At 40.8% G+C, this 27,711-nt stretch overlaps 1 protein-coding gene across 5 annotated transcripts in view; it reads left to right on the top strand.

Moving 5' to 3' along the window:
- XDH (xanthine dehydrogenase) overlaps nucleotides 1-27,660 on the top strand; it is a 70,512-nt gene extending 42,852 nt beyond the window's left edge. For all 5 annotated transcript variants that reach the window (XM_072035488.1, XM_072035487.1, XM_072035486.1 and 2 more), the window contains 23 exons: nucleotides 2,537-2,721; nucleotides 3,235-3,409; nucleotides 4,000-4,089; nucleotides 4,741-4,910; nucleotides 7,370-7,493; nucleotides 8,032-8,151; nucleotides 9,649-9,745; nucleotides 11,746-11,870; nucleotides 12,590-12,723; nucleotides 13,162-13,249; nucleotides 13,868-13,954; nucleotides 15,371-15,562; nucleotides 16,067-16,212; nucleotides 16,788-16,869; nucleotides 17,499-17,594; nucleotides 18,049-18,177; nucleotides 19,215-19,289; nucleotides 20,213-20,265; nucleotides 20,687-20,801; nucleotides 21,510-21,575; nucleotides 23,280-23,468; nucleotides 24,749-24,916; nucleotides 25,867-27,660. In XM_072035488.1, coding sequence (XP_071891589.1) covers nucleotides 2,537-2,721; nucleotides 3,235-3,409; nucleotides 4,000-4,089; nucleotides 4,741-4,910; nucleotides 7,370-7,493; nucleotides 8,032-8,151; nucleotides 9,649-9,745; nucleotides 11,746-11,870; nucleotides 12,590-12,723; nucleotides 13,162-13,249; nucleotides 13,868-13,954; nucleotides 15,371-15,562; nucleotides 16,067-16,212; nucleotides 16,788-16,869; nucleotides 17,499-17,594; nucleotides 18,049-18,177; nucleotides 19,215-19,289; nucleotides 20,213-20,265; nucleotides 20,687-20,801; nucleotides 21,510-21,575; nucleotides 23,280-23,468; nucleotides 24,749-24,916; nucleotides 25,867-25,917 — 2,757 coding nt within the window. In that variant the 3' untranslated portion in view covers nucleotides 25,918-27,660. The remainder of the gene's footprint in view (nucleotides 1-2,536; nucleotides 2,722-3,234; nucleotides 3,410-3,999; nucleotides 4,090-4,740; nucleotides 4,911-7,369; nucleotides 7,494-8,031; nucleotides 8,152-9,648; nucleotides 9,746-11,745; nucleotides 11,871-12,589; nucleotides 12,724-13,161; nucleotides 13,250-13,867; nucleotides 13,955-15,370; nucleotides 15,563-16,066; nucleotides 16,213-16,787; nucleotides 16,870-17,498; nucleotides 17,595-18,048; nucleotides 18,178-19,214; nucleotides 19,290-20,212; nucleotides 20,266-20,686; nucleotides 20,802-21,509; nucleotides 21,576-23,279; nucleotides 23,469-24,748; nucleotides 24,917-25,866) is intronic.
- The last annotated feature ends 51 nt before the right edge of the window (nucleotides 27,661-27,711 follow it).

Here is a 27,711-nt window from a genome sequence, read left to right as displayed (position 1 = left end):
ATGTCTGAAGTTGTTGACATGTGGCAGACAAAATGTTCTGGCACTGTGATTTTCTCACAACTGATGTGTCAGCACATAGCTAGAGATGATTTTTTTGGTTTGTTTGTTTGAAACCAATGTTACCTCTTGCACTGATGTGACGTCACACAAGGTGTAAGACTGGCGAAAAAACATGAAGAATTAGACCAAACCAATTTAGCAGATAACAATATTTAGTGTTACTGTAGAGTAACTGAGTTTATGGTAAGCTTTATCATAGTGAGATTGGTAAAGAAGAAGAGGCTACACATTTTTCTCCTGCTAGTCTGTCTGTCAGATATTTAAGATCTTCAGAGAAGAAAGATTGTTGAGTACTTAAAAGATTGCAACTGAGTGAGAACAGCATTTGGAAAAGGAAACAGCTCAATGAGTTAAAGTATAAACAGGTGCCAGAAAACTGCTTATCTTTTAGTATATAACAAGGCATTCCTAGAACAGGGATTTTTTTAACGTTCTTTTTTCTCTTCTGGGCTGCTAAAGCATTGCCTGTGTTCCAGGTAAGGTTCACGAATATTAGACACAATTTGCATTGTTACTCACTTACTGACTATCAGTTTTTTATATCCTTTACCATGCATGCATATTTCTCTAGCACGTTTTTCACTGTTATGTAACTTTTATGGTAATAGTATTTTGTGTCATGAACACACTTGAGCAGTTTTCAAACAGAAGCAGCGTAACACAATGACGGCATATGTCTCTCTTTAAAAGACAGTCTTAATTTAACCTATTGTTTATTCAGTATTGCCATCATAGGTTCATAGTATCACATTCTTGCTCCCCTGCAGACAGAAAGAGGTTGTGTAGTTTACTTCATCCTTTAAATTAGCATCCTCCAACCTTCATCCATTATTGACCTCTATTCTGCGGTGCTGGATTGAAAAAAAATTCACATGGAAATGTTTTTGCAATTATGAGTATTGCCTGTGAGTCTTTCAGAGCCTGAGCATTTCTTAATATGCGCCTGGTGTTGCCTCTTGGCCAGGCAGGGATTCATATGGAGGCATCAAGAATCTGAGTCACTTGTCTTTCCTTTGAGATAGCTAATACCTAGAAGCTTTCACGGTGAACATTTAGAAGGGACATGCTTTGTTGTTTTAGCAAGAAATGGGACAGACATGGGCAGCTGATATGATGGCTACATAACCTGCAGCCCTAGTGAGGAGGAGTAGTGGGTGCCTTTTCTCCCACAGGACTCTTTACCAAGAAAACTAAGATATCTTATGAGGCATGGAGGCAAATTTTGCCCTCATGTTGCAAAAGCTGAGGTGTGCGGTAAGAGAAGACGCTGCATTTTCTTCTCTTTGAGAACTAATTACTTTAACAAGCGTAGTGGCAGAATGTCCTCATTGAGAGGATGTTATTGATGTTATTCTGCTATTATCTGCTGGCTGCTCACTCATTAGTTGAATTTAAGGAATTATATACAGACTACTTATATCTCCAGTAATGAATCTCAGTGCACAAAACTTCCCTCTTGTGAAGCTGTTCTCATTGCCAATGATAGAGGAATTATTCTTTACAGTAATGAGAGAAGTGTTATCTACTTCAGATGAGAGTTAATTAATGGAACAGACCACTCTGCTCTGCAGAGTCACTTGGCTAAGCTATTCAGGAAAGAACTTGGCAGCAAACTGTCCACAATGGCCATGCCAAGACATCAGATCTGATTTCTCTCCTAGTCTGCAGGATGCCTGAACAGGAGTTTTGTGATAGTCTGCAGCACAGGCAAGGGGAAAAACTGACATTAGTATGACTCCAGAATGACACCATCATTTAGTGTAAACTGGTGGAGTGTTAATCTCAGGTTTACTACACTTTTGATAGGAGAGCTGCTGAGTTTTTTTGTGAGTTGTAGTTGCTGGTGCATTTGGAAGAATTTTCTCTCTCTGTGAACACCAGCAGAGGATTCAGAATAGTTACTGAGAGTTGTATTTTTAGTAACAGACTGATAATAAGTATGGTACGTTCTGGAACTGTGAACGATTTGTGATTATTGATTTCAGTTCCTATAGAGTTTGAAGACTTCTGAAAGAGCAAGAAGAGAAGGGGTTTAGGGATCTGAGTTTTACTGATGAGGCTTAGCAGCTCTGAAGACAGGAACAGTTGCTGAGGAATAATAAGCTTGTATAGATACTAAAAATCTGTCTTTGTCTCCTCATAGCATGGAAAAAATGTCTGCAAATCTCTGTCAAAACTCATTTTTCTGAACAGTCCTATCTTGGGTAATAATCACTGGCCTAATACATTAGACTTAATTTTTGAATCATGTGAAGTTTGGACTCAATGATCTTGAAGGTCTTTTCCAACCTATACGATTCTAAAATGTACAACAGTGCCTTAAAACACATGCCCTGCTTGGCACTGCAAGGTGAATCTACCTGATACAGTTCCCTGGAATAGCTCATCCACATAGGGATATGCTAAAAGCTTGTCTATATCCGTACTCCAAACCATGCCAAGATGGGGAGTAAAGAAATATATTTTTGTCTCCTAGGGTGAATACTTCTCAGCTTTCAAGCAGGCTTACCGTCGAGAGGATGACATTGCCATTGTGACCTGTGGGATGAGAGTCCTGTTCCAAGCTGGCACTAACCGAGTGGAGGACGTTAAACTAAGCTATGGAGGAATGGCTCCTACAACAGTCCTGGCACTAAAAACTTGCAAAGAGCTCATTGGCAGGTAGGAATTTTTCTGCAGTAGGAAGGCTGGCTGGTGGAACAGTGCTGATTTTTACAGGAATAGTTAAAATACCCTGAATCATTCTCTCTTACAGTACCCAGAATGAGAAAGGGGAGGAATTGTAGATGCACTTCTGTAGCAGTCTGTTTTGTGTGATACCTTTCTTCTATCCATACCCTTTACCCTCAAAGATCCATATTGGTCTCTTATTCACAGAGATTCTCTTGCTAAATGCACTTATCTAACGAAGTGTGCAGATGATAGATGTGGATATGGCCTAAGGAAATGATTTTTTCTTTTGAAATAAACTGAGAAATCTGCACCTTAAATAGCTTTGTCATATTGTTAGAAATGTATGCTAGTCCAAGATGAGAGCAAATGTGATGCGTACCCTATAAACAGAGAGAGCAGGTAGGCATCACAAGATAGGTTGTGGGGCAGCCGTGTCAGAAGAGTTAATCCGCCCTGTTAATAGGCCTGAGAAGAGGCTGTGTCACCTGTGTTCTCTTGCAGAGACTGGAATGAGAAGCTGCTGCAGGATGCCTGCCGCTTGCTGGCAGGTGAAATGGACCTGTCACCCTCTGCACCTGGTGGGATGGTGGACTTCCGACGCACGCTCACACTTAGTTTCTTCTTCAAATTCTACCTGACTGTCCTTCTGAAACTGAGCAAGCACCACAATGGCCCTGTGAGTGTTGCTGGGGAAGGATGAACTGCATGTGCAGTCTTTATGGGGAAAGCATAGGGAGAGTCACATTCTGAGTCTTCACATTCAGGAAGACTCAGAGCAGAAAGTGGCCATGAAAGGTTTTTTTTCCGATAACAAACTCCATGATGCAATAGCTGCCAAAGCTACTCTGCTGATTTCCCTGTGTGACAGGGACTAGTGTATCTTCCTGCTTGCTTCCCCTTGGCATCTTCACCTTGCTGTAGGAAGATGCTGATCTGTGGGCTCATAGGAGGATTCCTGGAGTTCTCCTTGAGGGTGCTGTAACAGCTCTAGTAGGTCTATGACTATTGTTTGCACAGAGCCTGAACACTACTTGCTTTTCACCTGGTATGAGATGGATTATTTTCTCTGCATGTTGAGCTTTGGGTTCTGCTGTATAGTTGGTGTGGGCTTTTGCCACTTTGTACGAACAACCTTATTCTCCTTTGTGAGCCACCATCTAGGAGGGGCATCTGTGACTTACTAAGGGAAAGAGAATATCCTGGATTACTGGGGAATATGAGAAAGAGACTGGCAGGAAAGATAATTGTCTTTAATATTTTTGGCAGAACAATCTGTGTGAGCCTGTCCCCTCAAACTACATCAGCGCTACAGAGCTGTTTCACAAAGATCCCATTGCAAATGCCCAACTCTTCCAAGTAAGTAGCAGTACCTGCATGACCTTTTCTTTAGCTCAAATAATGATTGCTATCTTGTTGTCTCTCTGAGTATAAACAATACATGAACTTACATAATGCCATTCCTGAGGCTTGTATTTGGGTCTCAGTCCCTTCATTGCTTTAGGATAAAATGTTCTTTCCTGTCACTGTCCACGACTGCTCCTGACTTGTATATCTTCATAAAATCTGCTGTAGGTAGCATTTTCCTCCTGCAACCAGCTCGATACACAAACTGAATCTGCCCTCCTGCTTTCCACAGTTAGCCTCTTTGCATCTTTCAGGCTTCAGATTTGGGATACACATCTCCTTCCTTATTTCTGTGCTAATGACCCCTTATCTTTAGCTTTGGGATTAGAAGCTAGCTGCAGAACTTGAATGTTTTTTTATGAGCTGTCATTTCAAAGCATTCTCCTCCCTAGCAATTTCAAAGAACCATATCCCTTTCACTTCATTCTCTGCAGCCCCGTATGTGTAGCCAGTCCGTCTCATTTATCTTCCGTTCCCAGAGGACTGAGTGCCTGTTCCCTTATACATCTCGCTAGGATGTCTCACCTTGCCTATTGTTCTTCCATCAATGCTTCTGTCCCCTGCACTGTGAGCAGCAGTAATCAGTGATGTGTTTTACTTCAGGAAGTGCCAAAGGGGCAGGCAGCTGAAGATATGGTGGGCCGGCCTTTGATGCACGTCTCAGCAGACAAACAAGCTTGTGGAGAGGCTGTGTACTGCGATGATATCCCTCACTTTGAGAATGAGCTGTACCTAACGCTGGTGACTAGCACCAAGGCCCACGCTAAAATCATGTAAGTGTTGCTTCTGAGTTTCAGATGTTGCATGCGTCTAGTGCCTGCTGGGTTAGAAAATATTGACCTGTGGAGTTGTGGGTAAGGGAAAGGTTCTTGCGTTAGTGAGACCTCCAGTTCATTGCACATTGTTACATGGAGGTGAGCTGTGTATGTTACAGCTAAGTCTGTATTAGTGGGGAGTAACACCAAACTCAGAGCTTTGTTGGAGCACAAAGGTCTTGGCCCTAGGCAGCCTTCTTATGTGCCCTATCACTTTCTTATACTCAAACACAAAATTAAAAAAGAGGTGGGTGGGAGAGCACCACGCTGTCTTAGGAGACGTTTTAATCGCTCACCAGAGCATGCAGCTTTTCTATGCGTCTAAAAGTTTAGCTTGAAATGTGCAGTTCTGCCACAGCACTCCTGGTAGTGTCTAGTCTGATCTGTGTACTGTCTTCTGCATTTTGCCTTGCACAGTGCTTGCTTGCCATGGCCAGGCTCAAGCCCTCTGCAAAACCGTGCTGTGTGAGAGAGATCCAGTTGTTAGATAGAGAGCTATTTGTGCTTGTCTGTAACAAGGTGGTTAGGTCAACATTTGGAAGTTTAGATGTCTAAAAACATCTTGTACATAGAGAGAATGACTGATGGAGAACTTATAACTAAGGTGACTAACAACCTCTAAAATTCTATCTTGGCAAGTAAAGTCTTCTACATTCTTGTATACATTTTAATGCTGTTACACTGCAGCACTGACTTACCCCCACGCAATCCCTAAGTGCACGTGCACTGTGGTAGTTCTTCAGGCTCCCATCTGCTTTGATGTGGTACGCTCTGCAGTGCGTTGCCTCATGACAGCCTCAATAGCCTTGCGTTGTGTCATTCGTTCCCTAAGCAATACTTCCTGCCTGTTTAGGCTTCCTGCCCAGAGGTTTCCCACAGCGGTCTAACACAGGCCAGGCAGCATACAGTGGTCATTTATGCACAGGTGTAGTAGTTGACTCCCAGGTTATGAAAAAATTATTCTGTCATGGTTAAATCTTAGGTGTTGCAATTTTGGCATTGATGAGTGCCACAAATATATAAGCACTGTTACTATTACCAGTGCAGGTGGGGCAATAGAGAAAGCATCACATCTATGCCTATGACCCCAACATGAGTTATTTTCTAGAGGTTGCTGTGTACATTCTCTTGCACCTGCATTGCACGTTCACGTTTCAAGCTATGTCAGTGTCATTCTGTAGAGGAAGTGGCAGTATATTTCATCAGGTGACAGAAGTATCTCAGCCTATGATTATGTTGGCTAAAATACTGACTTCGAAAACTTCACTTCAAATGAGTCAGGTTTTGGCTACCAAATGTAAATTAGAAATTATCTGCTTGTATATTACTAAGGAAATTGATCAGGTGATTCTTTCTGAGGCATTGCTGCAAAAGTGTACAAAAGTGAATTTTCCAAAGAAAAATAGCATTTTCTTCAGCTCCTGTTGTCTGTCCATGTGAGGGAGTTCATCCACGCATTTAATGTCGTTTTTGTTTGTAGAACACTGGGGTACATAAACAACTACTTTCAGGCATAGTTTGTATCAGAATTTCAGATAAATCCAAGCATGCTGGAAAAAATTGCAGCAATTTAACAGAAGACAGTAAATCATTCAGCAGACACGAAGCCACAGTTCTTTTTGCAACAGATCCCTTGTAAAGCCAGCCGATTGCATAGCCAATGTTCACAATATTGCATAAAGCTGGAAAGTTGTTTGTATTGTAATTATGAAGAGCTCCATATAAAAATATAATGCACTTTTTTTTCCCCTGTCTTGCTTGTCACTTCTAAATCTTTACATGATTACAGCAGACGTTTTCATTAGATACCTCTTCCTGATTACCTAAAGAAACCTTACATTAAGTTGTTTTTTTTCTCTCAGAGCTTCATTGCTCTTGCACCCTTTTAAATACCCTGCAGCTTCATTGTGATTAATATGCAACTTCTCCCAGACTCACAGCCACATTTTTCTCCAGAGGTGAACAAACCGTAGATAAATCTGCAGTCAAATCTTAGGTTTATCAATATACAAGGAGGAATCTTGCCTTCATGAAATCATGTTAGCTAAGATGGCAGTGGAGACATACCATCACTAACACGAATTTCTCTTTGGTAAAGGGTGTCAAGAGATTTTTAATATATATGATGATTGGATTAAATTCAGGTATGTCTCGGGGAAAAGGTGTATGATGTAGTATAGTCCAAAGCAGCTGGTTGGTGATCAGCCTGACAGTGAAGATTCAGGTTATAATATAGTTCCCAAATGATTGTAGTTACCTTTCTGCCTTGGTCTTACATTATATTGATATGACAAACTCCTCTTTTGCATAGTCAGACTTTATGGAGTCAAGCCTGAAGATTTATTGGTATCTCATATGCACTTACAGAAAGAAAAATGAGGAAGAATAACTCTGTCTCTCTTGCTTTCTTTCTTTAGCTCTATAGATGCATCTGAAGCCCAGAGCGTTCCTGGGTTTGTGTGTTTTGTCTCCGCTAAAGATATTCCTGGCAGTAACATCACAGGCATCGCTAATGATGAGACTGTCTTTGCTGAGGATGTGGTATGTGGTTAAAAAATAACTGTTTTCACTTACACTGTCCAGGAGATAAGACTTTGTATATGGTCCAGTGAAGTCCTCTGTTGTGTACAGAGACAAATTCTGACTGCACTGGAGTCAATAGAAATCTTGGTGCCAAATTCAGTAAGGCTTGCCTTATGCTCCTCTTCTCTAGCTGCATTATTCTCCTCTAAGCTGCAGACTACTGTGCAGGCTTACACTTGTTCAGTTACTTTCCAAAGTCATTTGTGATCAAAGTTTACCTTGACCAGTTATGAATAATTATGTCTGTATTCTGTGCAGACATCTCTTACACAATGAAGACAAACGTGCTCATCCGAGACACCAAAAAACTCCAGTCTGGCTACTCAGATAAAATTGTACTATTCCTTGCTCCATTCAGCGTTCATTTTGCATAGACTGGTCCAATCAAACAGAGAAAAAGTTGCAGAAAAGGACAATAGCAAGAGAATTATTATGAGTTGTTCAGCTACTGTATATATACACAGTAAATGATGGTGGGTCTAAATCTGGCTTGCAGGTCACTTGTGTTGGTCATATCATTGGTGCAGTTCTTGCAGACACACAAGAACATTCCAGAAGAGCAGCTAAAGCTGTGAAGATTAAGTATGAAGAGCTCAAACCTATTGTCACAATTCAGGTAAGATAGCTCATATCTGCTTCTGCAGTTACCTCAGAGCCCTCTGGTATCTAATTAACTTCTCTTTTCCCAGATAATCATTTAGCCGCATGTTGTGTTAGTCTTTATGATGCAGGTGCAGCAGGATATGGATAGAAGGAATAATTTGTATATTTAAAGAGGACACACCTTTGATATGGTACTGATTAGGAGTATATTGGCTCTGTATTACTTAATGCTAAAACAAATAAACTCTGGGAGATACATTGCACCCTTCACAAATTTGTTTAAATTAACAAGGTTAGTGCCAGTTACATTTTTATCCACAGATACTTGCTTTCAATATTGTCTGGTATAACCTTGCTGGCTTCATTGGTATTTATTCATTCTTTTCTCATTTACAACACTCAGTAAGAGAGTGCAAAGAAGTCCCCTCTAGCTCAGCCACAGCACTGTTTCTTGGAGATTTGTGCAGACCGTTTGTAAAGTTTCTAAAGCTGATGGAATTAAGTTTGAGGAGTTATCTCTGTTGTGAACATTTCTACTGGCTGTGTGGATCCTTAAGTCGGTCTTCTCAAAGCTGAAGAAATGCATGTCAACAAATTGTAATTATTTTGTGCCTTTTTTTTTTAAAAAGCATATTATTTGTTAACAAAGTTTCCTTGTGAGAGCGAAAGCAAGCGGTAATATCGAATACAGGATTCACATGCAGAAATTGGGAAGAAAAAAAAAGTATGAAGCCAGAGAGAAATTAGAACCATAGAATTCTAATTAGTTTTTATACAGGTCAATATTTCATACCATGTAGTTTGTAACGTGCATTGCATTCATGCAAGTACAGAATCCGTGCCTTGTCTCGTACAGACAGCAGTGCTGTCATCTGTGAGCAGAAGCTTTGATTTGTTTACATGACAAGATTTACAAACTGTTTGAGAACTTTTCCTGTTCTGAGGCTTCTATCTGCTTATTCAACCTGGGAAGATGAGACTAGAGCTAAAAATGTGTTGATTTTTGTTGTTCTTTGATCACTGTTTTGTTCTGTTTTAATCATGGAAAGTTTCTGTTTTGGCAAAAGCAAAATGCATTTACAAAATTTCTATAAGGCAGATTGTGATTTGGCTCAAAAGTGAACTATTTGTGCAGAACTTCTCACTCCATTTGGAAGATTTAGTTTTCCTCCTCTTTCTTTTCTTTCTCTCTTTCCCCCTCTTCAGACTATGAACTGTAGTTAACACAAGTTGCAAGTCATAGCTCTGGTGGCTATGCTCTGGATCCATAAGGTAAAATGGATCAGAAGAAACAATCTAAGATTATCTAATAGTTTATTGTGGATTATTGTGAAACTGCTGTTATGCCAAAAAAAAAAAAAACAAAACTGTCTAAGTGAAGTGATTTGCCTGTTGCATTAGTTACTGTCTTAAACTTGTGCTTTTTATCTTAAATATTTCTACTCCAGTCAAAAGAAGCTTTGCTTTCAGTGTGCTTCCACAAAAATGTCATTGTGTCATTGTTTCCTAGGAAGCTATTGAGAACCAATCCTTTTTTAAGTCTATAAAGAAGATTATTAAGGGAGATGTGAAGAAAGGGTTTGAAGAATCTGATCACATTTTGGAAGGTGAGAATAAGTGTTAATACTTTTACAATAGGATAGTCTGTGACAAAAGAAGTGAAGCTGTCAGCCCCGTTTCTATGCATATAATACCAAGCTCACTCAAGTAAGGCTTGCTGGGCTGAATTTCATATTAAATTTCAACTAACTGTTTACATACAAATAGCTCGTGAAAAATTTAATTTCAGTTTCAAAAGGACTTGGATGCTTTCAGCTTTGCCCCTGTAAACACCATCTTCTAATGTAAGGACACATTTTTCTTGAGCAGTTATTCTACAATGTGATTCTTTTTCCTGAAATGTATTATGTAGAAGCTTTGCCCTGTCCAATCATAGTCTAGTCTGATTCTTGGAGACTATCAGTTTCCTTAGTCCTGATATATAACTGTGTCTTATTAAAACAGGACATGCATGCTTCTGAAAACCTGATTCACCAACTTTGGTGGCTGTAGGTATCATGAAGAACATGGGAACTCCTTATAACACTTTTTGAATGTTGTTTGTTGGCCTGTTTTTTCATATGCTCTTGGTCTCATGCACCTGGAGTCTGCTGGGGAGGTTACAGAAGCATGGATAAACACTGCAATTCTCAACAACTGTTTAACCCTGTAAGGATTAGGAGGAAATAGTGCCAGAGATGTGAACTAGAATACTCTGTCAGATCCATGTTGTGTGCCCATGAGAAACAAAGGATAACTTGCTTGGTATATAGCACTGATCAATAGCTTCTGTAAGGAAAAGTCGCATACGTCAGACCTTCTGGAAACTATGTATTTATTTAAAAAAAAAAAAAAAAAAAAAAAAAAAGAGGGTGTTACATCCCTCTTCCAGATCTGAAAACAAAGTTAAGTAAGGCACACAGATGAGGCCTGGTATGAAGAGGTTATTCCTAAAGAAAACAGAGAAGTATTGCCACCCTTACCTCCTCGTGGGAGAAGGAAAGAGCTGTTTAACTGAAACACACCTTTCTAGTTCTGTTGCTTGCTTGCTTGCATTTTGCTGTGCATTGCTGAGACTTTTCTCTGCAGTCAGCCATTGGCCCTGGCATTTCAAGGGTGTCATAAACTCTTGTTTACTGTTCCTTAAGGAGTACTATATTATATAAAATGAAATCATTGGGCCAGGCAAGGCAGAAATTGTTCTGAGCTAGAATATTAGGTTATTAAAAAAAAACACAATACTGTGCAAATGCCAGGCCTACCCCTTTGAGCAAACAAGGGAAAAACCCTTCTATGTACCAGAGTCTACATCCCAGAGTAAGCATAGTCTCACACAAGTGTGCATTTCTCACTGAGGTGCCTAAAGAAGACAGCTATTTTGTTGTCACTAAGTTGAACAGGAGAGGAACAGCATCTTGAGAACTGCTCTGAAAATTATTTTTTGTGACAGCTGAATAGATCAGGGCTGTAACTGAGAAAAAAGGTTGATTCTGAGATGTAACAATATGTAGCATGACTTAAAATTGCACCATCAGCAATGCCAGATAAGATGTCCTGGTACAGTCATGTGCAGCAGCAGAGAACTGATCATGAGTTAGATCATCTTAAGGCATTTGGGGTTTCTATTTTTGTTCCCCTATTTTAAAGTCTGTAATCCTGCATTTGATCTGCTCAGCTAGTCTATGCTTGATTTATTTTTATCCTTTATGTCAGTGGTGTTATCAAGGCAGTCTGAAATGCACCGAACTCTATATTTTAAAGAATGCTAGGTCAATGGTGTGGGGGTGCAGGTTTATTTTTGAAATGCCAGCCACCAGTGCTTCAGACTGAAGATTTCTAGAAAGTGGTTGTTGCTTATTTGTGTGTGTTTTTTGCTTGGTTGGTTTGGTTTTTTTGAGATGAAACTGGAAGTGCCAGTTTTAAAGCTGAAGATATCCAGTGCTGGACAGCATGAAGGATTCTTGTTTAACACATCAAAAGAGCAGTGTTTTGCAGGCAACAAGTGGTGGGCAACTTCTTACAACACCAGAGACACCTTACCTATGGGGCATTTCTTTCAATTTTCTAGGAGAGATGTACATTGGTGGACAAGAGCACTTCTACCTGGAAACACACTGTACTGTGGCTGTGCCAAAGGGAGAAGGTGGTGAGATGGAACTCTTCGTGTCAACCCAAAACTTAATGAAGACACAGGTACTACCTCATTGACCTGATACCCAAAACACTTTGGAGTCTCAGTGTTAGAGTAGATAGACAATTGTTTTGCAGTTAGTCCTAGCTTGCCTTGTTTGTGTGTGTGGGGGGAAAAAAGGCACTTAGGCTTAGAGGTGGGTGTAGGATCAAAGTTCACATCCATCGTATTGGTGTCCTGAATCCACTTCCAGGTAAGAGATTTCTCTTGGCAGCACCTCTCTCTTACCAGGGATTACATGCTTAACCCTTGATGGTGAAGCCTGGTTGTTGGATGACGTGTCAGAAAGGGAGGTGGTGCCAATACAGACCAACTCTGCCATTTTGTGGGATAGGCTACAGGTACTATGAGGTGTCTTTGTCCTGTTTACAGACTGACTCACCAAGACTATCCCAAAGCCCCCTAACTTAGTGAGGAGAATGGACAGAGTGGTACAGATGTTAAATGTTGTGCTAAATGAGACCCGTATCTTGGTAACCTCATCTGCTGCAAGTCTTTCTAAATCTGCTGTTTACTGAAGGACTATGTGCTATCCCACCTCAGAGATGAAATGATGGGCTTATGGGTTCCAATTGCAACCAAGTTGATTGCAGGACTGATAGGACCTGGAGCAGTAACAGTATTTCCACTATTACAATGGCTGCAAAAGGCAACGTGTTTGTGTCTGGTTCTTAACACCAGGGCAGTTCCATACATGCTCTGCTGTCCTGTTTTTCTTCAGGAATTTGTTGCTAGTGCACTGGGAGTCCCATCAAATAGGATTGTGGTTCGAGTGAAAAGAATGGGAGGAGGATTTGGAGGAAAAGAGACTAGAAGTACCATTTTGACAACTGCAGTGTCTGTGGCAGCCTTCAAGTAAGTTTCTGTGTGGGGAATAGGACTTTTTCCTTTCACTTCACCTGGTCTAGGCTGCCTCTTTTTGGAGCACAATCTGCACTGGAGCAGACTCTTCATGGCTTTTTACTGTATATCTTGTAGCAAACCCGAGATTTCCTAAAGGAGGCGTATAATGGTCTCTGAGCTGGAAGAAAATGAACCTGTTCAAAAGGACTAAGCTTATTCAAGAATGTCAGCTTTTAACAGGAAAGGGGGGGGGGACTTTTCTGTTCTTGTGTTACATATATATATGTGTACTTTTTATGCGTACACACAGCAAGATACACAATCTAGGCAATTTACCCCTAATGCAGATAGCCATTGCCACCCTAAAAAGACTGAAAAGATTTGAGTATGTCTCCATAGGAACTGTACCCTGCAATTCAGGGTTTGCCTGATAAATGTATCCTTTAACAGAATTGGACGCCCAGTAAGATGCATGCTGGATCGAGATGAGGACATGCTTATAAGTGGTGGGAGGCATCCCTTCCTCGGAAGGTACAAGGTATGCATACGTATGAAATGAATGCATGTTTTTTTTGGTGTCATTTGAAACATCAGAGAGCAGTAAGATATAGCAATAAACTTACTGCTCCGGTTGTTTCACCGCTGATGTTCCCTGCAGCAAATGGATCTGTCAGCCCAGTCACGGCATTCTTTCTGTTAAAGTCCTTTTGCTTCCTGAAAAGTTCTGCTTCCTGTAGCAGTACTTTTGGTTTGGATGGTTCCCCTCTCATGACCTCTGTGTGACCTCTTCTTCCAACAAAGAATCTTCTCCTTGTGAACAATCACATTGATCTTAGATGGCTCCCAATTGGTTTACAGTATTGTACTCCTAATTGTCTTAACTTTCTCCTTCCATTCCTTATTCAGTCCAAGTGCTTTTATTTTTCAAGGCAAAAGATCTGTTAAGGTTATTGTGTGTTAATGTGTGGCTGTGACAATTCGCCTTTATTTTCAGAAGAGTTTTCTGGAGCAAGATTGAGATGCATACAAACACTCTTTACTGGGAAGGTTCCTCAGTAATTACTGTTTTGTCTGCATAAAGTCCATTCAGTTTTTGGAAGGAAGTACAAAACCACATTTTATAGAGAAGACGTTACTGACAATATTCTCTTGACAGGTTGGTTTCATGAAAAACGGGAAAGTGAAGAGTCTGGAGGTGTCATACTACAGCAACGGGGGCAACTCTGCAGACCTCTCTTATGGTGTAAGTAAGAGAAGTTTTCTGATAGTTAACTATGTAGAAGACATTTCCCTGCGTAACCTTTTTCTTCAATTTAAGAGAACTTACCTACAGCAGTTCTTATACATCCTCCACGCTGACATGATTGTAAGCAGATTCTGATGAGTGTTGTAGCTTCTACAACTTCTGTCTGAGCCAACCTACTTGTCTTGACACGTGCCACACAGTTTTTATTGATGCCATAGTAACTTGGATAGGGCAAAAGGGTCAAGGGAGTTTGCTTTGCCTTACAGAAGACTGTGATGGAAAACTTACTACACAGTACAAGATGGCTAATGCTCCCCCAGCTTTGGGGAAAGCTAGTTTCTTGGAATAAGAAATGCCAAAGTCAATAGCCTGATCAGGGCAGGCTGCCTAAATCAACAAGTTTGTTAAGGAGTGACCAAAGCTAACAGAAGCTCAGCATTGGAGTTCAGAAGCAATAAGGACAAGGTTGGGCCTGATTTCAGAGTTTGTTTTCAAGAATTTTTGCACTGTTCAGTAGAAAATTTTCCTTTTCTGTTGTGTGTGTCCAACCCATTAGCCTAGTGTTAATCACACTCGCTTTAGTTCTGCTTCCCAAGTCTGCTGAGTCTTTGATAATTTTCTGCAAAAATTAATCCATTTCAGCGAGAGAGGGCTGCAAGTACTAGAGTCACGTTTGACACTAGCAATATGCTTGGTGCTGTACAGAGAGGAATGTCAGGCATTTGTCTTCGCATAAACTGTGGGCGTGGCTGGGAGTACATACACATGCGTTGTCTGACTGTTTGAATTAGGAAACTGGGAAGTGCTCCAAGTTGAAATAGATTTGAGATGTGCATAATCTCCTCCCTGCTGCTGGGAACAAAAGCCAGAAAGAAGATCTGGCCCTTTCTCAGTTTGGACAATTAGTGGACAAAGATCTGAAATCTTGTGGTTTAGATGAAGTTACTGAAAATATTTATTTGCCCTTACTACTCCCGTAGCCCAGCTGCTGAGTCACTTGACATCAGCAATACGTCTTTTCCAGGAACAAATTACTCTGTATATTTAAAAGAAGATTCTTGAGCTTCCAGGCGGGTAATGGCATTTAGTAACAGTTTGTCCCAGCAAGAGCCCAAGGCCAACTAATAACTTTGAAGCTCAATCTGTTCCAGGACCCTAAATGTTAAGAGAGAAGCGTGCTTATCTTCCTTTCTGTCAGGAGGATGAGGATACTGCTTGACACTCCAATACAAACAGGAAGGAGTACTGGCTGCACCTCAGTGCTCATTCATGTTAACTGCAGACCTGTGGGATGCAAGAGAAAATGATTCTTTTATTGCTTTGCACCTTTCCAGGCTGTCCTTGGCAGGTGATCAAAAGTCTGACATGTAATTCATGTAAAATGTATATATCCCTGTCCCTTCTCTTCACCAGGTTATGGATAGAGCCCTGTTTCATCTGGATAACTCCTACAACATCCCCAATGTTAGCAGCATGGGCACTGTCTGCAAGACCAACTTGTCTTCCAACACAGCCTTCCGTGGCTTTGGAGGCCCCCAAGGAATGATGGTTGCTGAGTGCTGGATGAGTGATATTGCTCAGAAGTGTGGCCTACCACCTGAGGAGGTACAGATCCCCTGACACGTTTCAGGACAGTGCTGCCTTTGAACAAGCTCTGAGAACTGGAAAAAAACACAGAAAATTATGAAGCATAAGAATTTTTTGCTTCATTTTCTGCTGAGTCCTTAGCAGAAACTCAGGTTTTCTCTTTGATAGTCACATTATAGCTTGGTTCTTCCTTCTAGCATCTTCTGCTTCCTTATATTCCCTAAGTAGCCTCAATTGTGTAATACCTGTTTTAACAGTAGGTATTCAGAAAAACCCTAAAGGTACTAAGCACCTTAATCTTATTAACAATATGCTAACACTTTCTCTTGAAAGTTCCCAGCTTTAATGTCTTACATTCCATTTTCCCGTAAACAGATTTGTGTCTGTTAATTCTACTGCTCTGTAGAGCGAGCAGAGGAGGAAAAACTAGGAACCAATGTTCTTTTGATGACATCCATTAAAAGGACCTAGTTTGAAACATTAAACTTGACACATCCTTTATATGTCTCTTTCTTTGGGAAGGTACGGAAGCTCAATCTTTACAACGAAGGAGACCTCACTCATTTTAACCAAAAGCTGGAGGGATTTACTCTACAGAGATGCTGGGATGAGTGTTTATCAAGCTCTAGCTTTCATGCCAGGAAGAAACTAATTGAAGAATTCAACAAGTAGGTGTTCTGCAGCTGTGGTGTTACTGGGTGTACCTGTTGCCTTCTAACTTCTGGTATTCTCTTAGCAACTTGAGCGATGTGAAGTTAGTCTATGTATTTGCAGAATGACTTCTAAAAATTCCTCTTTTTGAAATTCCTACAGGCCCATTGTGTGAAGTAACCTTTATCAGTGGTGTGGTGGTTTAGATAAGGCCTAGCATGACATGGTTTTGTAAGGGAAATGTAGCAGAGGAGAGATGTCTGTAGAATCTAGGCTTTGCTTGACTTTTAATATGGCTGTCAAGGCAATTTGTGTAGACTTTGCGCTGTCTTTCTTAATTGGCTTGTATTTATAACTAGGTAGCTAATAGTCGATACAAATGCTTCTCTAATGCCTAGGAGGCCATCTTCAATTCAGATTTCTTCCTGTACCCATAAACAAAGCCATTCTCTCTTAAAAATTACTGATTAACTCCGACTGTGTTACATTCATGTATTTAAATTCTGCTTTGATACCCAATCTGTCAGAGTTATACAGCACCAAATTTAAATGAAAGCTTCATGACTATACAAAAAATATTCTTTCCTTGCAGGCAGAATCGCTGGAAGAAAAGAGGAATGTGCATTATTCCTACCAAATTTGGCATCAGCTTCACTGTCCCATTTCTGAACCAGGTCCGTAAGTGTCATTCACCTTTTCAAGTAGAGGAGATAGATTTATGATGTCTTTCCCAGACCCCACTCCCTTTGTACTTAACCAGAGCTTTTCAGAGAAGTGGTTAAATTAGTTAAGAAAAAGCACAAAATTTTTGAACCAAAACGAGCAACACAACAGTTACAATTTATACAGTCCAAAAAAACCACCACAATGCAGCTATGTTGTTACTGTATTAATTTCCCTTCCTGTTCTCTCTTCCTCAGTGGTGGAAATACTGTGACATTGAAATATGGTCACTGTCATTCATATGTTTAACCTGATTTGATGGACTGTCAGTGGTGTTGACAAATTCAAGTGCACAGTGTTATCTCTGTTTTACAGGAGAGGTTTGGGTTACTTCACCTGTTTTCTCAGGTGAAAATACTGGCTGAGGTTTGCCATGTCACTGGAATTTCTGTTGAGCTGGTGACACTAAACCAAATTCACCCCAGGTTTAAACTAGTGGCTTTAGTTACTTGAAAGAACAACGCTGGTCTAGTTCCAAATTCATTCTCTCTGTAATTTTTAACTGGACTCTGCCAAGCACTTCACTACTTCATTTATGATGACACTTGGAATAAACTTGGAATGATATTCCCTTTTATAGGCTGGAGCTCTGGTCCATGTATATACAGACGGCTCTGTGTTAGTTACACACGGTGGGACTGAGATGGGTCAAGGACTTCACACCAAAATGATCCAGGTAATAATGAATTTGGACTTAACTGCATGAGAAATATTTTCAGCTAAATTATACTCATTTTATAGCATTGCCTCAGACATCCTGACACCTCTTTTGTAGGCATGTGTAGGGTAATAAATCATGACTAATTCCTTCAGCAGCAGTGCTAGGTTTCCAGAGTATTATTACAGCTGAGCAGGAAAACTCGAATCCTCATAATTTTAGCTCTTCTTATTGTAGATAATACAGCTTATGGATTGGCAAAAGTGTATATGTATCTACTTGGACAGTGTCTGTAAGGGCAAACTTAATTTTCTGGCTAGCTCTCAAGCACCGAGTCAACTGATACCCCAAGAAAGATGAGATTTAGTACTGGAAGAGGGTGAAGGCTGCAATGTGGACCCTAGCAGTGTAGACAGTGAATGATCATGCCCTCCTAAAAGCCTCTTACCATTTGTTTTCCTTTGTTCTGCAGGTTGCTAGCAGGTCACTGGGAATCCCCACCTCCAAAATTTACATCAGTGAGACCAGCACAAATACTGTCCCAAATACCTCTCCAACAGCTGCATCTGTCAGCGCAGACATCAACGGAATGGCTGTCCATGTACTGAAACCAAGTTATTTAAACAGTTGGGTCATGAGCTGGGACTCCAGAAGATGAAAAGTTGATACATATTTATCTATAGCTTAAGGAAAATACAACATTCAAAAGGGACTTGCAGGCAAAGGATACCTCCTAATTACTGCCATAACTACTGGGGGTGTTAGATAATGAATGACCATAATTTTTTTTTCTATTTTTATTTAACTCTCTCTTTCAGACTTTTTGTAGTCATATAATACTGTTTCTGTGATTACTCAAAAACAGAACAAAGCATCTGTTTAAATGGCTAGCTTCTCAGTAATTAATGAGACCTTATCTATAGCAATATATTATGCTACAGGTAGTACTTGCAGGTTGTTTGTGGGCTGTGCTGTAGAACCAAATACCTCTAAGTGTTAGACACTTGGAGCAAATAGCCTTCTGTGGCAATGGCGTGGTTATGATTGTCCCTGACATGGTGTGGAACCTACCAGTGCATCTATTTGCAGGGTGTGTGACACTTCCATTGGAAAGAGAAATTTAGTCTTGGTCAGTCTTGTGTTTGAAGAAAAGAGGATGGATAATCTCAGAAGTAAAAAAAAAATATATATATATATAAATATTCGTGGTTTGATTCGGTAGGTTGGGCTCTTCACAGCTTGATTCAATAAGCTGAATTTTGGCAAGAATATTTTTTCAGTGTTATTACATCATCTTGCTGCATATGGCAATGTGTCCCACTATGACTTGGTGCAGGTAAAGTTGCTTCATAAATGGACTTGTGATGTTATGCGTCATGGTCTGGTGAGTTCTGTGCTGTATTTGGGATTCTCCTCTGCTATCAGCGGAGACAATCTGTTTTAAAATCCTATTCAGTCAACATTCCTCCTACGCAGCAAGCCTTCTGTTAGTGAACTTTGATCCGTTTTATGATATGCCAAAGTCCTGGAGGCAATATTGATTTAAACAGAAGGTTCTTTGAGACTGGTATTACACTCTTAATACTATAGGCTGACTTTTCAAATCTTCTAATACTGCTTTTCGTTATTTGTTTTTAGAATGCATGTCAGACCATCTTAAAACGACTTGATCCAATCAAACAGTCTAATCCCAAAGGATCCTGGGAAGACTGGGTAAGCTGTCTGTATATGTCATGGGACAGGTGGGCATTGTCACAGGTTGTTTGCACTGACAAGTCCTGTATACAAGTTATCCTCCAGGTCTGCATCTCACTAGAAAAGATTTGAGGAAGAACAGCAAAGCAGAAACCTGGCAAGGGAAGTAATCAAAGCTGGCAAGGGTTCATTCCCAAAACATCAGCTGTGACTTTAATACAGAGATTTCCCCAGATCCTGGGGCCTGCCCATGACAAACTTTATCAAATAAGTTTTGAGTGTTTACATATATCTATGTAGTCAGGTTCCAGTCCCTGACAGGAAGAAACCTAATTTGTAAATGATGAGATTCTGTGACAAAGATGACTTTGAGTTACCAGCCACCTCCTGTAGTGCTTCTTGGCTGTGATTTAAATAATTATAAATAACCTATAAAATATACCTATAAAACCTATAAATAACTTATAACCTAAATAACTCTGTAACCTCAATAACAAGAGATTGGTGTGCTGTAACACTCTAAAACTATTTTCAATAGCAAGCTTTAAGATTTTATTTCAATAGAATCTCCTCTTCAAAGGAGGAGCTTCGATTTTGTGATTTGAATGTCAGGACAGGATTTCTCCTGGCCTCAGCGAAGTCAAGGAGACTGATAGTTTAACTTTTGTCTCTGAGCTTCAAAGACTAATCTGTTGCTGAGAGACAAATAAGTCTTACACCTCTGCTGCTATACCTTGGTAGCTGCTGACAAGGCTATCTGGGGAAGCAAGATGATGTTTCCCTTGGCAGTGTTGGTGCTGCGTAGTGTCACAGCTGTCTGTCATTGGACACCTGTTTGTGCTCTCCTTGAAGTGCATTTGGGAATGATGTATTTGGGGTAGCTGTTTTTCCAGGCACTGGTTGGACTACTATTGTTTTCAATTTCTTATTCTCTTTGGCAGATTAAAACCGCCTATGAGGACTGTGTTAGCCTGTCAGCCACGGGGTTTTATAGGTGAGTGAATATTCACACTACAGAGACACAGTTCTTAGTTGCATCCAGGGAGATTCTGGGAGGATTTACAGCCCTAATCCCTCTGTCACTGTTCCAACCCAGGGCTGTATGCCCTTTGCTGCCTAGAATCATTGCAAATGACCTCCAAGAAATGTTCAACTGCATTCAAAAAGCAAAGGATTTGCTACTGGATTTATGGCAATGAGTCCATAATACTCACCCTTATATCTGAGATCCATTGGAAAATAGCGAAAATAGTTTCAATAAGGTTTGTGAATACAGGGCAGCTTCAGGAGATTTCTATTTATAGTTGTTTACGCTTTTCATTTCAGCATGGGTTTGATGGAGGAGGTAAAACACGAGTGAATAAAGATTTTAATTTGTGGAATGAAATCTGGTTTTGTTTTTCTTTTGTGTCAAGAATTCCTGACCTTGGCTACGATTTTGAGAAGAATGAAGGGAAACCATTCTGCTACTTCAGTTATGGCGTTGCGTGCTCCGAGGTTGAGATAGATTGCCTGACAGGTGACCACAAGGTGAGGGGATCATCAGTGAAATAGCCTTTTTTTGTTTACGTATAAGAAACGTTCAGAGGGAATTAGAACAAATAGTGGGTGTCAGCCTGTTCCTAGCTCAGTCATTGGTCCAGCGTGACCTTCACTGGATTTCTTAACTCCTGTGGTCCACAGTGCAACAGTCCATAAAGTATAATAAATTGAGAATTATCTGACCTGCGGGGATACTAGGAGGCTTAATGAATGATTGCAAAAGTTATTGGATTTGCTTATGTAAGAGATATCAGCGCTGTGTTAGCACAAAGGAACAGCAACGTACGAGAATTGAGTTAATCATTAAAACTAACACTGGGATCTTTTAGGGGTGAAAGACGAGAGGGTGAAAGAGGGAGGGAGTACTCACGAGAAGAGGGGGTTGGGTGGGAGAGAAGACGATTCATTAGCATTTGGCCTAATTGGCTATGCTTAGGTACAGAGCACTGACACTGGCAGTTTTAATTAATGCAGATTGGGTCTGATGGATCTTTAGGGAAAACTGCAGTGAATTCCTTGGTTTTACTTTAGAGATGAACTCCCTTCAAAAGATAGTTTGAAGAATTGAGCTTGACATGGATTGTTGAACAATGGCCAAATGTGGATAGTGGTGGATATCTTACGCCTCCTCGTATAAAACCATGGTGTGCCAGTTTCAATGTCTGTGCCGATTTATTCTTTATTTCTGTCTTTTAGAACGTTCGCACAGACATTGTCATGGATGTTGGCACCAGTCTCAACCCAGCCATAGATATAGGACAGGTAAGTGAAAGTGTGTCACTAATTTCACTGTGTTAAAGTGATCATATTACCCTCAGGCTTTTCTAGATGAAGCATTATCCCACTCCAGCTTGTACATTTGCAAGCAGAATGTTTTAAACTTAAACTGGATATCCAGAGATGCATTTTAAGATGGTTATGAAAGTTTGACCCACAGTTAACAATGCAATAGGCACATAATTTTGTAGGGAAATACCTTTTTATTAGTAGTAGTATTGGATATAAAGACTACAGCGTATTCACCAGTTACCACTACACCAATGCTTTTCAATGTATACCTCACCTAAGAAATTAATCCAGAGAATATTAATACAATGGAATAACCTCATCCCAGGGCCAGCTTCTGCTATGTGGCATGTCTAGGATAAATCCCACACCCTATTTCTATACTCGGATCTGTCAATATCAATTCCCATTTAATTAAGTGAAAGTTCTTCTGTGAATAAAGAGTTGGGGCAGTTGTTTCTGTTCTCCAGCTAGTGCTGTGCAGGGATCTCAATAAGAAGTTGGACGAATTACTTAGCTTGCAAATTTTCAGGCAGATACAAATGTACTTCTGTATTTTGTACAGTAATAATCACAATGAAACTACCCAGCAAGTAAAGGTAATAAAGATAAGGTTGTCTGATATACCGAGAGGTCTATCTAGACATTTGCACCTGTTTACCCAGGCAATGCTGCCTTGCTAACTCTAGGTGTCAGTATAGTGCAACTCAGTGGTGCTGCTGCAGGATTTATTTCCAGAACACAAGGTGCATTGAAAGCATCATGTTTTCGGAGAGACTTTTTTTTTTTTTTTTTTTTTTGGAAGTGGCCAGGGGGAAATGGGGCTTTTCTGTCTTCTCAGCATATTAGATTGGGGCTGGGAATAAAGATATGGGCTATGTGGAACCTGTCAAAGACATGACAGTTTCCTGTGTCCTTCCATGTATCACTGCAGAGAACCCTGGGGACAAAAGTTGTATGGCTGCTGGATTGCGAGCACATGGAGCTGGGTTAAGGAATGTTTGTGCTGAATCTTTAGAGTAGTCTGTTTGTCAGATCTCTCAGTGGATGCAGAGAACAGAGCTTCCTTATATAGGGCTGTTTGAGCGCATTCTCCTCTCATAGCTGCTTTCCTTCTTTTTTTTTCTTTTTCTCCTAAAATTTAGAGTAGAAAAGTTATGCAAAGAAGCCTTTAAGAGTTGAACGGATATGGGAGTGTTATTGCATGGCTCTGTACTGGTAACCAGAGAATATGCAGTACTCAGGAAAGCATTTGTACTGAAATAGCAAACATAAAATAGTTTGTTTTCAGATAAGTTTATTTCAGTCCTTTTGATCTTCTTTGAATTATCAGCAAGTACAATTCATTCGGTGCTTATCTGCCTGTGAAGGAATCAATATTTTGGTATTGATTTTTTTCCCCTTGTTTCATCAAAAATATCCTGTCCTGCATTTACAGTATATGTGCTTGCTGTATAGATAGATTGCTTCATCTGCCAGGAAGATGCAGTCATATCTATATTGGGAACACAGAAGTTGCATAAAGGTGCCAAACCACTCAGCAGAAGGGACAAGGGTTTAGAGACAAAAAATAGGTATTTAGCTAGGAATGGAGGGCTGGAAACTCTGGCTGAAATTGTCACTGTTTGTTCAACAACAACAATGAAAAAAGAATGTAACCTTGTTTGGATGTTTTTGTAGATAGAAGGAGCGTTTGTCCAAGGACTTGGGCTCTTCACCATGGAGGAGTTACGCTATTCCCCAGAAGGGAACTTGTACACACGAGGGCCTGGAGCGTACAAAATCCCTGCGTTTGGAGACATCCCAACAGAATTCTATGTGTCACTTCTCCGTGACTGTCCAAACAGCAAAGCAGTTTATTCATCCAAGGTATGCTTGCAAGATCTTGCAGGCCTCTTACTGCTCTAGACTTCTGTAAATGTGTGGTAAAGTAATGGTGTGTGTCAGAATAGTTGATTTTCTTATGCTGGCTTTACTCTTGGGTCAGGATGCTTTTCTGTTCCTTACCAGAAACATGTACACTGCTGTTTATTGTACAGAGGACCAGAAGTAATCTGCACGTTGCATCCCTGATTGTCCAGTAGAAAGAACTGAAACAACTTTGCTGTGCTAGAAGCTCTCCTCTAACAGAGGCTGCAAGCCTTCCCCTGCATGCCCACACCCTTGCTGTCATCTCCCAAGGCCCTGATTACCTTTCCCTGGCAGCAGAACCACCACTGTGAATGACATTTCCAGTAGTACCATTTCCCCAGGTGTGATGTACCAAGATCTTGTGTCTGAATTTTCACATCTTGCTTCCTTTGCTGTTTCACAGCAGCATTTCACCCTTAAAGGTTCATTATTAATCCACATCTTCAGCTGTTTCCATTGCAATCAATACTGATGCCTGCAGCTAGTCATGTCTGCATATACAGTATGAAAGAGTTTGCTTTACTTATGGTTCAGTGGAGCATTTAGAAAGGCCACCCAGCATCATTATGACCTGTGTGCATCTTGCCAGCTTCCATTCTTTGTCTCGTTCCCCTCTATCCACAAAAACATCTTCATCAAAGAGGAGAACTTGGCTGCTGGTGTCAGAATTGAGAAAAAAGGGTCTCGGCATGGATCTCAGTGTGCTGTATTAGACAGTGTGTGTGTAATCCGTGTTGGTTTTCAAGGACCTCCAGTGATGGGGTATCATGCACTCTGCCTAGACAACTCACCACTGCCTTATCTGAATGCCCTTTGCTGAAGTTTTATCACCCAAAGGGATATGGGAAAGGGTTAGTACCTGCTTTCCTTTATAGCAGCCTTGCTATGTTTGAAAGCATATACTTTGCCACTGAATCTTCTTAAAATGGACCAGGGATTGTGTTTTTAGCATGATCTTTCCTCACCGATCACACCTGGTAGCCTGGAATCTGTTTTAGTTTGGTGTTTCCTCACTAACCACATCTGGTAGACTGAGGTTCACACCTGAGAGGTGACCTGCAGTTTTGGCTTGGCCTTTCCTTGTTGATCACATCTTGAAGACTGTGAAGTTACAAAGAAGGAAAGAGGAATGAGAATTGTCATCTAGGGCCTGCTCATCTTTCTGTTAGCCCCATTAGTCTCTCTAGAATCAGGACTGTTTTGGGCTGCAGCCTCAATCTCGCTTGTGCTCTGTCTAGGCTGTGGGAGAGCCGCCTCTGTTCCTGTCTGCCTCAGTGTTTTATGCCATTAAAGATGCCATCTACTCAGCAAGGAAGGAGTCCGGCCTGACTGAACCATTCCGGCTGGACAGCCCTGCCACCCCAGAGAGGATCCGCAATGCTTGTGTGGACATCTTCACGAAAATGGTAAAAGCTTCTGGTTTCATAGTCTGCTCCCTGACCAGCTTGTTCTGTGTGTGCTAGTCACCGTGGCTCAGGTCTGGGATTAGGGCAGTGTGGGGAAGCTATGGCCCTACTTAAGCATCTGGTTTTTATTTCATGAGTATTATCCTTCACTTAACATGCCACCAAATGAGAGACAAATCCTCTGACCAGCACTATTTGGGCTGCCATTGCAGAAAGGGATGTCACATAATATTTCTCAAGTTGCAGTTCATCCTCTTAAGTGCAGTCTATAGAAGGCATTGACCTGTCCTGCTGCTTCTGACCCTCATCTCTTAGGGGATCACAACAGTTAATGCATACTGCAGCTCTACTGTGTGATTTATTGGCCTCCCTCCAATAGGGAGAGCAAAGAAGTGTTACTGGAAATGCTCACTTCTGCTGGATGTTATGACCTTGGGAGTCTACTTAGAGGGTGTGGGCTTCACCTGAAGGAATGCAGGATTTAACACTGTCACCATCTCCTCATGGGTTTATTCTCTGTCAGAGTGCTGTGACAGGGCTGCACAGGATTATGTCCCTGCACAAAGTCCTTCTGATTCCTTTGTGACTCCAAAAATCTCACTGTTCACATGGGCATCCACCAGGCTTTTGTCAGCTTGAACCCTGCTGTTGTTAACAGCAAAGCCTGGATACCTTGGTTCTCCTCACCAAACACCTACATCGCTGTCTGAGTAGGAGGACTCAGAAATAACTGTGAGAACAAGGCCTTCAGCTAGAGCCAGGCACAGCCTTTAACAGAAGTGCCACAAGACAGACATCTCTGTGTTTTGAAAGACCAGTATCTGAGCTCAGATCTCAGTGGTGCAGAGTCACTTACCCCAGAGGAAGCATGGTGGGGCACACTGAACTAGATCAGAACCTTCATTGTTGTTGCTGTTGCTTACTGTATTTTTTTTTTCTTCTCTTTACAGTGTCCTTCTGCTGAGCCAGGGACCTTTAAACCATGGTCTGTGCGTGTGTAAATGGAGAGTCTGAGGAGCAAACTCTCCTCGTGAAACTGCCCTGTGGTCCCTCCATTGTAAACCCAGTAGGACTATAATGAGAAAAAAAGAATCGGTGCTCATGTGGCTCATCTATTTTGATTCATAGAGCTTTCACGTTTAATTGTTCAATCATTGTTTCCTCTAGGAGAGAGGATTGCTGCCAGATTATAGCTGTGATTTTTTTTTTTTTTTTTCCTGTGGGGAAAAGAATACACCTTCTGCTGTAATGCCAGGAAGGACTTAAATGCATCGAACCCCCCCAAAAAAAAACACAGTCCTCTTGCGGACATGGGGAAAGGCATTAGGGGCACTGAGGGCTGGACCCTATCATGTTGCCTCAGCACACACAGCTAGCTATATATCGGAGGAATTTTGACATTAGCTAACTGTGGAGAAGGTCTTACATGTGTAGTGGCCATCGTTCAGAGGGCAACCCTGAAATGTGACCGATAGCTGATTTATCCTGTTATACGAGGATTGCTTTGTCTACAACAGGTCTTTAATGATTTTTTAGTTCATGTGCTGCCTTATCTTCTCCAGTTGAAGACAAAAATGAGAGATACCAAGACTTCCAGCAAGATGCTTACTCATTCACGTGTTCAGCCTTTTTCCTCTACATCTTTCCCTCATCTTTTTAAATAGCTGAGGAAGAACTTTGAAGTAACAAGAAGTTACTGACCATTGTTCCCAAGGCAATTTATACCACCCTGGGTGAGGGAACAGGACAAGAATGGACAAAGATGTGGGATTAGTTGGCTCTGTGTTTCCTCTAGGAATAAATTCCTTGCTTTCATGCTATGGTCTTGCTGCCTTTTCAAGAAAACTCTTAGTTTTGCTGAATGTACTGGAATTGGGTGTATTGCTACATGGATTGCTTGTCCAAAAATGTGCTAATGATGTGATGACCTCTTGTCTTTTGAGTTCAATGTGTTTTTAATGTTGGATTGAAGTCTGGGCATCCTTCTTCACAGGTTTTGTTACTGTCAGTAACACAGTGGCATCATGTTTTCTCTAGCTGATGCCATCCGTGTACTGTAACTGCTCATCACATGCAAACTTCTATCTATTTCTCTGGCCCACAGCTCTATGAAAATGTCCTTTTTTTTTTTTATTCTAGCACTCCTAGGGACAACAAAAATATGAGGCAATAGGATATAACTTCATTGTCTTAAAGGAAATTTTGCTTACATACATCCTGCTTAATATTGGCTGCCATCTTAGGACTTAACAATGTATACAGAGTTTGAAATATTTTTTGAAGCACTCCAGGGCATACAGTTTGGAAATATGTATAATATTTCAAGCTGAGAATTACATCTAGTTCTACCATCTGGAAAAAGAGCATTTTTATATTCCAAGTTACAGGAAGTATTTTGTGCCTGCTGAACTTGGTATCTAATTGTTTTATTAATTAAAATAGATTATGGGTGTTTCTCTACTGATCGGGTAGTGGGTGAGAACACATTCTTGTTTTATTCTGAAAGCTGGCAATACGTTAAAAAAAAAAAAAAAAAAAAAAAAGCAAAAACTCTTAGAAAAGAAAAAAAAAAAGTAATCACTTGTGTGCCAAAACAGCTAGCTTTTGGAGTCTGTGTATTCATTGTCTTTGTCCAGGAAGGGATGCAAAATACCAAGTCTGTGAGGTAGATAGGCATCAGCACTCTCTGCATTGTTCCACCTCAGGAGATTGTTGGATGCGCTCATTCTACCCAGAACAAAAAGGGACTGTAAAGTGTGTTAATGCAGAACATGGCAAGTTAGAGGCAAAGAGTG

The sequence above is a fragment of the Anas platyrhynchos genome, chromosome 3, assembly GCF_047663525.1.
Source record: "Anas platyrhynchos isolate ZD024472 breed Pekin duck chromosome 3, IASCAAS_PekinDuck_T2T, whole genome shotgun sequence".
In the NCBI taxonomy this organism is placed as follows: domain Eukaryota; kingdom Metazoa; phylum Chordata; class Aves; order Anseriformes; family Anatidae; genus Anas; species Anas platyrhynchos.
Note: the sequence above shows the minus strand (reverse complement) of the source record. Positions and strands in the feature narration are given on the sequence as shown.